Source organism: Daucus carota, chromosome 3, assembly GCF_001625215.2.
Source record: "Daucus carota subsp. sativus chromosome 3, DH1 v3.0, whole genome shotgun sequence".
In the NCBI taxonomy this organism is placed as follows: domain Eukaryota; kingdom Viridiplantae; phylum Streptophyta; class Magnoliopsida; order Apiales; family Apiaceae; genus Daucus; species Daucus carota.
The window spans coordinates 55,807,337-55,820,092 of NC_030383.2; the positions used below are offsets into that span (position 1 = coordinate 55,807,337).

Sequence of the window (12,756 nt, forward strand, 5' to 3'; positions counted from 1 at the left end):
CCCTAAATATTATCTTCACACACAGAAAAACATGGGCAGCCTCTCGACCCAAAAATTTAACCCCTTGAACCTAGACTTTTTTTCCAGTGAATCAAACAAAGTGATCGAGTTCATCACAGCTTACTACAAGAATGTCGAGAAATACCCGGTTCGAAGCCAAGTTGAACCTGGTTTTCTTCTCAATATGTATCCGAAAAAAGCTCCCTCTCAGCCAGTTTCACTTGATACTATTCTCCAGGAGCTTGAAGCTGACATTATTCCAGGCATGACCCATTGGCAAAGCCCCAACTTTTACGCGTATTTCCGCACAACTACAAGTAATGCTGCTTTTCAGGGAGAGATGCTCTGCAATGCTCTCAACGTCGCCGGATTCAACTGGATATGTTCTCCGGCAGCCACTGAGCTTGAAATGATTGTCATGGATTGGCTAGGCAAAATGCTTAGCCTCCCTCAGTCATTTCTTTTCGCGGGGAATGGTGGTGGAGTTTTACAAGGAAGTACTTCTGAAGCACTAATATGTGTACTTTCTGCTGCAAGAGACAGAGCTTTGAAACAATATGGTGAAGATAGTATCACAAAGCTAGTTGTTTATGCCTCTGATCAAACACATTTTGTTGTCAAGAAGGCAGCTAAATTAGTAGGGATTCCTACTAAGAATTTTCGTGTCATACCAACATCTATAGCTACTTGCTTTGCACTAAAACCAAATGATATTAAGATGGCTATTGAACGTGACTTGGAGTCCGGTTTAGTTCCATTGTTTGTTTGTGCAACGGTTGGAGCCACGCCTTCCGGCTCCGTAGACCCTGTGGAGGGACTTGGATTATTGGCCAAAAATTATGGCTTGTGGCTTCATATTGAAGCTGCATATGCTGGAAGTGCTTTCATTTGTCCTGAGCTTACGCATTATCTTAGAGGCATAGAGCATGCTCATTCTATAAGCATAAATCTCCACAAATGGTTATTAACAAACATGGACTGTAGTTGCCTCTGGGTGAAAAGTCCAGATGTTCTGTTGGAGTCTTTGTCCATGACTGACGAGATTCTGAGAAATGAGGCTAGTGAATCCAAGAAGGTTGTGGACTTCATGGACTGGCAGATCGCCACAAGCAAGCGATTCAGGGCTCTGAAGCTGTGGTTTGTGCTGCGTCGATATGGTGTGGATAATCTGATGGCACATATCAGAAGTGACATTGAATTGGCCAAGCATTTTGAGGCATTGGTTAATTCTGACAAGAGGTTTGAGGTGGTGGTGCCTGTCAATTTTTCGCTTGTTTGCTTTCGACTAAAACCGAATGAGGAAGGAGAGGAGAGCTTGAAGGTCTTGATGAACTGGAATCTGATGGAGGCAGTGAATTCAAGTGGAAGAGCTTACATGACTCATGCCGTGTTGGGTGATATATTTGTTATACGCTGTGCTATTGGGACTTCATTAACTGAGGAAAGGCATGTTAATGAATTGTGGAAATTGATTCTCGAAAAAACTGAGGTCATCTTGAAGCGAGACCAGTGATGGGAGATTTTAGCTAGTAGATGTATATTGAGCCACGTAGAAATAACAGCCTGGATGGATTCAAAATAATGACTTATTATTAGAAGGATTTTAATATCATGAGTTGTTGGAATTATGTTTAGATAATTTTATATCAGAATTTATATTCATTAAATTGTAATAATAAAAACAAGATTGATAGTTTTTCTATTTGAATGATAAAAACTTTCTTCATATAAATTTATAAAAAAATGAATAAGCTATTTAAAGATTGATAGTTTTTTTATTTGAACTCTTTTGTACTTTTAGGTTGCTCTCGGAACTACTGAGAAGTAGATATTTTTTGAGTTTAAAGTCTGAATATTATTATGAACCTGGACTTATTTTAAGTTTGCTTTAAGCTCTTTTCAGCATCACAGATGAAAACATCGCTGTACATAGCATCATGAATATCGGTGATATATCTATATATATATATATATGGATCTTTGGGACAATATATGTTTATATTAAATTATGAGCATATTAAGAGTAACGGATAGTGAACTTTATACCTCCACGAAATTAGAGCTCATACCATATTGAGAATCAGTTGATGTAAACCTATGCCATATTTCAACAAACACAAAAGAAAAGAGTTTGTTTGCATACACCAATTGGACTTTTAGCATGAGTCAAAATGAATCAACAGTGTCAATTAACAGTGTAGTTAGTTCATGCATAAAATAATAAAATTAAATAGCTAGAAAAAAAATGAAAATGAAAGAAATGATAAATACATAAATATAACAAAAAAAATGAAAAAAAAATGATCAACTGCGTGTCAGTGTGTCACCCATATCCATCTCGAGGAGTTGGTGGGTGAATCTATACTTTCCCTCCTAATACTTAAAGCGTCGTTTAAAAAATGACTGTAGAGTGTAGCACAAATAACAAACTACAATGTCGGTTAAACAAAGCCGCAGCATAAACATCAACAATAGTGTCCGTTAAACATAATCACGGGCGAACCCAGGATTTAATTTTCACCCGGTCTAGAGTAATTTTTTTTTAACGCAATTCAATATATATATAAGTAGAATATTCTAAAAACATAGAATGACAGTCATGTGTTATTTCATTTTCTGATGTTTGTGTATGTTTTCTCTACCACAATTTTTCTGATGTTTTTTTATTTTGCTTTTTTATACCTTTGCTGCTCCTATTTTTCCTAGAGGTTGAGGCTAGGCTTTTGAAGGTGGGAAGGGAACGGAAATTTTAAGGAAATTGGTGATTCATTTCAATATATCATCCTTATTCTATCAACATTAAGCAGAAAAAATGATCTTTATCAACCAGCAATAGTAGAAGAAACCTGAGCTCTTCTAAATTATCTCATAATTAAATTTAAGCTCAGAAATCATATAATAGAACCATGACACAAGCACCAACTAAGATACAAGAACCAACATATATAACTACTAAACAAAAATTACATACAACACAAAGTAAAGCAAAATTGATTAAGTAAAAAAAAAAAAGAAACTATATGAAGAAGCAGAGAATTGAGTTGAACAAGAAATACCCATTGGTAGAGTAATAAAGCAAACACTCAATCTATAACTGCAACATTAAACACTAAATATAAAACACCGAGATACCAGTGTACAGAGCACACGTAAATCACATCTCGAAGCACATATTAAAATATTAAATAGTTAGATAAGAAGAAAACATACATAATTGACACAAGTTCGTCCAGTAAAAGTATAGAAGAGCTGTGCAGTTTAAATGTAATTTGTTTTAATCCTACGAGCAGAGCGTCATTAATTATGTAAAAGAAACATAATAAAGGCCTAATGGATGAGATAAGCACAAGAATACATACTAATAGACCTACTAAATTTTCATGCGCCCATATTGAGGTACTCCAATGAATATAATCATAACAAAACGGTTAATCTTCTGCGACTCAGTAAATTTTGTTTCACTTAATCCCCTTTCACGGCCATAGTGTTGGTTAAAACAAAACCGTGACATAAATTAAAGATCACTGTACAACGTCAAGTTTTGAAGAATTGAAGCTCTATTATAAGGGGTTAGTGTTCCTGAAACCGATGCAAAAGGGAACTTATAGCATCGGCTATATTTAAAACCGACGCCAAATGTCTTACAGAAATGAATTTAAGCGTCGGCTAATGCTTACAACCGACGCACTTTGAGGCATTAGTTAAATCCGACAACGGGTTTCAGGTGAAAAATTGCTGGAAGCAGTGAATTCAAGTGGAAGAGCTAGCTTACAAGACTCATGCCTTGTTGGGAGTATATTTGCTATACGTTGTGCCATTGGAACTTCATTAACTGAGGAGAGGCATGTTAATGAACTGTGGAATTTGATTCAGAAAAAGCTCAAGCCATTTTGAAAGTGAAATTACTAGTCGAAAATTGACCAGTACAAATAAAGTTGATGGTCATTTGTGCTCCCTAAAGTTTTCAAAGAAGAAAAAGAGAGGTATATATAACTGCAACTTCAAAATTGTGTCTCGAACATATGTCATAAATTATTTAATATCTCGACGCAAACGAGAAGACAAGTGAATGGTATTCTAGTGCAGCATAGAATTAGTACCACAAAATATATGAGTCACCAAAGACAAAGATATAAATGAAATTTTGCTACTCATGCAAATGTTTCTTGGGCTTGAGACAGATGCCTGGAATTAAATGTTAAATCAAAGTGGCCGATAAAAAGTCGCATGAAGTATAAAGAAGCCCCGCTACAAGAAATTAGACCCAGCGACAGTGGTTCTGATAATATGATTTTAGTTTTGTTCATGATTAAAGTATATTTTATCAAACATAATTTTATATATTATTTTGGTTTATAAGATTTTAAATAAGGATCAATCATCTTTTTTCCGAATTTTTTGAAATATTTTCTTTACAAAATTTTGGAAAAATTTTACCAAAAAATTCAAGAAAATTTTCTCCGGAACTTCCTGGAAAAATTTCTTGATAAATTATATCCTGCAATCATAGCTTCGTTTCTTAATTTACTTACTTTTATTTAAAAAATCACTGACTAATTTTTTTTTACCTATTTACTAATTATATTTTAAGTTGACTAAAATATGTTTGTTAATCTGAATTTTAGGAATTAAAAAGCCTACCGAATTAAATAAACGAGTTAAAAATGGTTTATGATATTAATCGGGTAGAATGTAAATTGTTAACATGAAAGGCATTAAGTGAAGGACTTCGTGTCAAAAGTCAAAAGTAATTTAATGACAGTAAGAATTTTAATATGTTTAATATTTTGATGACAGTAAGATTTTCAATATGCTTAGGGGAATAAAAAATTACCCAACCCAATTAGTTCGGTTTATAAAAAATTAACGCATTGACTAAAAGAAATATACATAATTACCCACCCTTGCTAATTATAATTAATTGGGTTGGGTTTGTTCGGTTTGGGTCGGGTTTTCACAAGCAAAATTAAAAATTTGCTCGTATCAATGATGCAATTTGCTCCTGTACTTGCACGTACTTCATAATACATACTAATAAAATATTGTCCAAATACTATTACTTAATATTACAAACATCCATTCCAATTACCAATCAACATAGCTTTCGATTATGTTCAGTTATCAGAAGTTCATAAAACTGCTTCAGAATTATGTCCAAAATAACTAAAAACTGTTGCAATATTGTGCATAAAATGTTGTATAAATATGTTGAAACTGTTATAAAAAACTGCACATAAAAGACACAAGATAACTCAAAACTTCTCAAAAATTGCTCCAGAATTCTGTCCAAAATAAATCAAAGCTGTTGCAAATTTGGGCAGAAAATTCCATGTAAATGTGCTGAAAGCTACAATAAAAAACTGCAAAAAAATGGCCTAAAATTGCTTAATTATGTGTAAATGTGCCGTGTGAATAATATATTTGTTTAATTGTTTGTATAAACGCGTTGGGTTGGGTTCGTTAAGGGTTATAATATGATAAATCCTGACCCAACCAAATTTATTCGGATATTTTGAAAATTAACTTATTTAATTATCAGTTTCGAATGGTTCGATTTAATCGGTTGAAAAGAGGGTTGGTTTGGGTTTTGCGGTTTGGGTTGGTTTGTTCACCCCTTAGCAAAAAGTCTCAAAATTAGGGACAGATATTCGCCGAAAATACCTGTAACCGTATTAGCTACGGAAATAAGTAGCCATTCGGTCATTAATGTTAGCGACAAACAAACAATAACTAATCCGTCGGTCGCTAATAAAAGCGACCATCGGTTAGAAATTTGATCGCTGCCACGTGGAATTCGACCGTCTTGTGCTGACTCAGCCTAAAGACAAGGTCGGTCGTTAAAAGCTGTCACTACGTAGTCGGCCGCAAAAGGCCGTCGGTGGAGTGCATGTCAGCGACCAGATTATATGCGACAGTTTTCGGTCACCGGATTTCGTCGCTGAAGACTATCAGCGACTAACCGCGGTCGTCGATAGTCGGTCGCTAATAAAACTTTTTCTTGTCTCATTTATTATATATGATAACAATAACTAGTGTGTCTATATATATATATATATATATATATATATATATATAGAGAGAGAGAGAGAGAGAGTGTGTGTTAAGTTCTATGAAGATCACCTTTTTTGGAGACCGTGGAGACCACTTATGTTCTGCAAGTAAAATATTGCATAAAAATATTGCAAAACTCATAATTTTGCAATACAGGTTGTACAAAGATCCTTATATCATTTAAAATCTTGAATATCATGTATGTTTTGCATGTAGAATATTACAAAATATTTTATCCTGCGGAATATGTTTAGTTTGCAGAACATTCGTTCAATTTGCAGAACATACACATTCTACTTATTAAACATATATGTTCTTCAATAATTTTGATGAATTCGTGATATTTGTAGTACATACTTCACAAAATAATGTGTTTTGATTTGCAAAATCATGAGTTTTGCAATGTTTTTATGCAATATATTTATTTGCAGAACATAATGGTCTCCACGGTCTCAAAAAAAGTGGTCTGCATATAACTTTTCTTTTGACTGTACGGATTATATATAAAATGAAAATGTTCCATTCACGTCAATGTCCACACAGTTAAGTCCTCTGGTTATTTTATCACCCATCATCCTGTCTCATCATCAGATTTTCATTTAAACTCTAATTTGACACTACTAATCCTACTCCTTAGAAATAGAGTATGTACAATTTTCTCCTAAATTTGGATTTACTAATAATAGCAGAGCATCCCTTTTTGGCTCTATAATGATCTCACATTAATATCCAGTAACCACTAACGACTTTTTTCAAAAAAAAATTGAATGCTCAGCGACTTCCAGTCAGTGCTTATACACATTATATTACATATAGTAGCTAGGTAATTCTAATTCATATAAAATCGTTACACCACAACATTTTAATGTAGGAGTGTAAAGTTGAACTTGTAATCTGTAACATATATAGTTAGCAGGTATTCAGTTGTTGGTGGCTGTCACAGCTGTGCAATGGTGACCGTTCTCATTTAACTGTAGTGCAAGAGATAAGTAGTGTAATTTAATGCATCACCCTATCCGATTCAATCCTTGACTACAAGTGTTATTTATACTAGCAATAATTCTTTATATTTGCAATATTTTTCCATAATTTTCAAACAGCATGTAATGCGGTAGGTGTCACAATTTATGATAGTTATATCCTCAACCTTTAACCGCATCATCACTTCATCAGCCGCCAAATCAGTCAGCATAACCTTGAATCTTGGTTTACGTTAAGGAAAATGCTAGGGACCCCAAATATTTATCCCAAAAATTTTTCCCAAATGATGTGGCGAAATCTCATTGATTGCATTCATTCCCATAAGAATGAGGCCCCCCTGCAGATTCATCAATCACCCAATCAAATTTCGCCACTTGTTAGCCACGTCATTTGGTAACAATTTTTGGGAAAAAAATTTGGGGTCTCTAGCATTATACAATGTGATAGTACTTTTTGAGTTATTTATGAAATAATGATCGTTTGATTATATCAAGTTACTCGTTTGCATCACTTATTTAAAATAAAATTATGTTTTATTGATTATAAAATTTTAATAATGCAAAAAAAATTAATTATCGTAATTTTTCTTAAATAAGTATATTTCCATTTTTCAAATACATCAATTTTTCTAATTAAACATACAGTGATCCTCGTCATTCAATGAATTTAACATCTATTTTTGTAAATTCTTTAGTTTAACTATTAATTTTTATTATCCTATTATTTTATCTGTTTTGTACAAGTTAAAGTCACGTACCAATCAAGTTCATTTCATATAATTTCACAAAAAATGTTTATTTTTACACAACTTCACAAAAATTTACCGATATATAACTTAATTTGAAATAAGACCAAAATTTTTGAGAACAATTTGATACCTGAGAGCAAGTCCAATGTTGATGTTAAAATAGATGTAGTTATTTTCATAATTTAAAATCAAAAAATGATTTTTGATGCTAAAATAGAACTTATGATCCAATGGTAAATGTAAAATAGAACCAAACATATCTAAATAAAGCTATATTCACATAATCTTAAAAGTACATAACTATATTTGTCACTATTACTTTATTAATGTATTTTGTCACTTGCATGCTTATGTGGCAATTATAGCACCATCTATACTTGCTTCTATATTTAGAACCAAGTATAGCATTTTGCTATTTTACATTCAAGTTTAGCATCCCATTGAAGTTGAGTTTTGTGCTTGAGTGCTATATTATAGCAATAGCACCTATTTTAACATCTCCGTTGGACTTGCTCTAAGAATGAAATAAGTGATATAATTGATAATTAATTTGATATTTTGTTTTCCATTCGGATAGTAGCAACAATGATGGTTCATCAAGTTTATCAATTTTTCTATGAAAATGTAATAATAATAACTTTTTAGTTAGACACATATTTTTATTGATTTCGATCTAATTAATAATAAATTTTTTATATAGAAATATATATATAAAAAATTGTTATTAATTATTATGTGATCACTGACACAAGCTAGATAGATACGAAAGGACGGATAAATTAAGATTGCCTTTTTTTTTTACTTATTTCTTGACAAGTATGAAAAAAAAAGCCTTGATTAGCTTGCTTCATATTTTCCCGACGCCCTAATAATGGAGAGAGTGGGCGGACAGTCGAGGTTGAAGGCAATTATACATGTCGAACACAAGAAAGAGTCGTCGTTTATATAATAGAGATGCTGATGTGGTTCAAGTTGATGAAGATCTCAACATATTTGAGTCATATTAAGCTGGATTTTGATCATGGGGATGGCTGATGATTTGGCTAGCTAGGGGACGGGTAGTTAATATAGATCTATGGAACAGTGTTATTTAGGTGTATAACATTTAATTCGTGACCCTAAAATATTTAACGAGGCAAATAGCCATACATTTTGTTTCGGTGAGGTGGGGCGTCGTGGAGTCTTTGATAGTTTGATGTTTGTACCAGCATTCTAGGCCGCCGGCTGCTTATTGTCTACTATATGCTGAGAAAATTTTAGTACTCCGTTTTAAAATTATGTGTTTTAAAAGAAAATTATTTTAAGAAAATTGTCCATATTTTATGTATTGCAGTTTCTTATTTATATTTTCAAGATTAATTTTCTAACAAATATTGATCATTTACATTTTTAAGTTTAATTATATTTTACATTTTATATTTGGTCAATATATTAATATGATTATCAATCGATTAAATTCTTTTGAAATTATTATATTTTTTTAATATACAATTTTTTAAATATAGACATTTAAATTTAAACAGAGTTAAACAAATTATCTTAAGCATCTGGATTCTGGTACTCTTCATATGTTGCATCATGGATATATTTTATTGATGATGTACTATTATATTTATATTATTAAAACAATTTAAAGAAAAAAAGGTTACTGTATCTTGAACATCCATTAGTTTTAGGTTTTCTTATTATTAAAAATAATTGAAGATTTCCTGGTAGAAATTAATTTTATTACAGATTTTTGATGTCCTAAAGACCATACTAAGGGGTCGTTTGAATGAGTTTAAAATAAGTTTTTCTTGCTTAAAATAAATAAGTAAAATAGAAGTTAAAAGTAAGATAAGATTTATAAGTGGTTAAAGTGTTTGGGAAATAAGTAGAAACTCTGAAAACAAAAGCTAGCATTCCTAGCTTTTTATGTGGGTGTTTGGCTGAACAGCTTATGGGCTTAAAAGCTCTGAAAGTCCAATTCTGCTTAATACTGTCCGTTTGGCTACGTTTTAGAAGCGCTCAATTCAACATCCAGAAGTTAAAAAAAAAAAGCTATAGAAGCTAGCTTTTCTTGAGTGGTTCAACTTTGTATAATTATCACTCAGCTACCTTTATTCATGACAATATATATCCTGCATTTTTATTGATTTATTCATAACTAGTATTAAATAAATGATATAACTTTTACTTGTTTTATCTATTTTTATTAATTTTTTCTTTTAATGTAGAGTTTCTAAAATTTAGAATCTGTACAATATTTCTTGTATTAATAACAAAAGGTCTTGTGTTATTATATCATTTATATTTAAATAAAACAAATTATGTTACAAAATTACAAAATTATACTAACTTATAAGTTAGTTATCCAAACACTTAAATAACTTATAAATCACGATTTCCAAACACTTATAACAGCTTATAAGTCCAAACTAATTTTTCACTTCTCATCCACTTCTTTACTTTAAGCAATAGGTCACTTCTTTTAAGCTCAGTCAAACGGCCCCTATAAGTGCTTCTTGACTTTTTACACAAATAGTACGAATAAGTGCTTCTAACTTATAAATCGAGAAGCTCGATTTAAAAGTGGCTGCCAAACACCCACTAAGTTTCCGCGTCTATAAAAATTTTTGGAAGCTTTCTTGTAGAAATTAGTTTTCTTATAAATTTAATGTTTACATTGCACACTTTTCCTTACAGGGGTTAATTAATACTCCCTCCGTCCCTATTTATCCGTTCATTTTGGAAGTAAAAACTTGTCCCTATTTATCTGTCCATTTATATAATCAAAGCAAAATTTTTCATTTAATAACCTGAAAAGTCTTTGACTTTATTCTTCAAGCTATAAATATCATGACTATTATTCACTGATTCATCATATTTGTATTGGATAATGGAGTAATCCCACTAGTATTTTCCTACAATTAAGGCATTAAATAAGGGTAATGATAGAAGTTTCCTATCAAACTTAAATTTTCTTAATATGCGTGAAAATGTTAAAAGTGGACAGATAAATAGAGACGGAGGTAGTAGATTGTTTCATTAGACCCCACAAAATCTGTTAGCTGAGACTTCCAGAACTAATTAGGTGTCCCTTTGAACAAACGAAACTAGGTTATTTTTTCTGATAATATTTTTTAGCACAATATTAATATTATCCTCCGACTTCCGGTAAGTTTATATATCCAGATCCTCGCATTCATTTTCGTACCTTTTCAGGTTTCCTTCGTTTCCTCACGCATATTTCTCGATTTGTCGTTACCTTAATATATGTGTTAAAAGATCAAATATCAGTTAAAAAGTAAAATAGGATAGAGGAATATTATTTTCCTTGCTCCTCATTTTCCTCTATGCACTCTAAGAGCATCTCCAACGGTATTGGCTAAAGTGGTTGACCAAATTGGACTTGTAAGACATTATCAAGAATTTGTTGAACATGTAAGACATTTTGCTTCGATGGTATTAGTTATATTGATTTGCTATATTTTAAAATTAGTATGTTATTAATATTTTACTTCGATGGTATTGCTAATATTGATTTGCTATATTTTAAAATTAGTATGTTTTTTTTTTGATAAAAAAATTAGTATGTTTTTTTTTTGATAAAAAAATTAGTATGTTATTAATATTTTGATTGTTATAAATATAATATATCACTTGAATATGATAATAAATGATGTAGAATATTCTTATAGATTGTCTGCTGGTCTTTAGAGGTTCGACAAATATAATATCAGGAGGGAATGAATGCCCCATTGGAGTTGATGCTTTTTTTACACAAATTCTATATTTTTTATTTATTGTATGTATTTGTGATTTTTAACTAATGGTTTTAGATGGTCTAACCGAACGCTCCTATCACATATGTGATGGAATGATAGAACTTCTTACAATTTCTTTTATAAGACATCGAAATTCTTTGTTAAGAATTTCAAAGGAGATGCTCAAAATAAATTTACTCATTAATATTACTAACGGGCATCTACTAGTAAAATTTAGCTGAACATTAAATTTAGGCATCCATAATATTTCTTCTTTCTGCCTATAATCTGTCAAACTACTTACAAAGTCCGATCTAAACAGTAACAAAATTTTGTGTCGGGTGTTACACATCCAAAATTAATAAAATTGTCCACCTCATGCTCCAACACTTAAAATTATTGAATTTACTCGGCCGTAGACTAGAAAAGTATTGATAGTGAATGTGATGTCCAGATAGCTAGATACCTGCAGGTACGCACCCATAACTATATGTTTGTTATATTATACATAGTAATATAATGTGTTAGAGTTAGATTTCATGAATTTCATATTTTAAATATAAGTATTGAAGTATCACTATAATTTGAGAAATTCTATCTAGTATCATCGTCTTGACTTTTCCATTTGATATTACATGACATTTTGGACTTTCATGCGACAGCACTAAACTGTTAAATTATTATACTGTTAATGTCCTCCCGTCAGACAAACGTTACTAAGCCGTTTAATTTTTTTAAAAAAAAATACTAAAATAACACGTAATACATATTTAAACATATAAACAAAAACAAAATAAGTTTAAAAAACATAAAACCCAGCGTTGAGTTGAAGGCCTCCTCCAACTGAACTAGGGTTTAAGCATGAGAATTTGGAAATCTGTTGAATCTACTGCAATTTATTGGAATCATCTCGTCTTCCAATCTCGACATTCAACTGTGTAAAAGGTATATATGTTTTTTAATCCATTCCCAATAGTCCAATAACGTATGTAGACAAATGCATATATGCTAACTATTTGATATAAAAATGTGATGATCGGTGTGTTTGTATGCATTGAAACTTCTAAATATCAATATATGTGTTATGTTTGTGTATATATCGGTGTGTCTGTGATATGTTTGTCGTGTATTTGTGTTTGTGTGATTCAATGTATGTGCGTGTGTGTGTATTTACAGATGGGCGTTGTTGAGTAAGTGTTGAGGTAATTTCATTGGAGGGGTACAAACATT

At 31.5% G+C, this 12,756-nt stretch overlaps 1 protein-coding gene across 1 annotated transcript; it reads left to right on the top strand.

The window, feature by feature from the left end:
* Nucleotides 1-1,562, top strand: LOC108213777 (phenylacetaldehyde synthase). The gene has a single exon (XM_017385568.2). It carries the CDS (start codon nucleotides 32-34, stop codon nucleotides 1,511-1,513), a length of 1,482 nt encoding a protein of 493 aa, XP_017241057.2. The 5' UTR covers nucleotides 1-31; the 3' UTR covers nucleotides 1,514-1,562.
* Nucleotides 1,563-12,756: the final 11,194 nt, after the last annotated feature.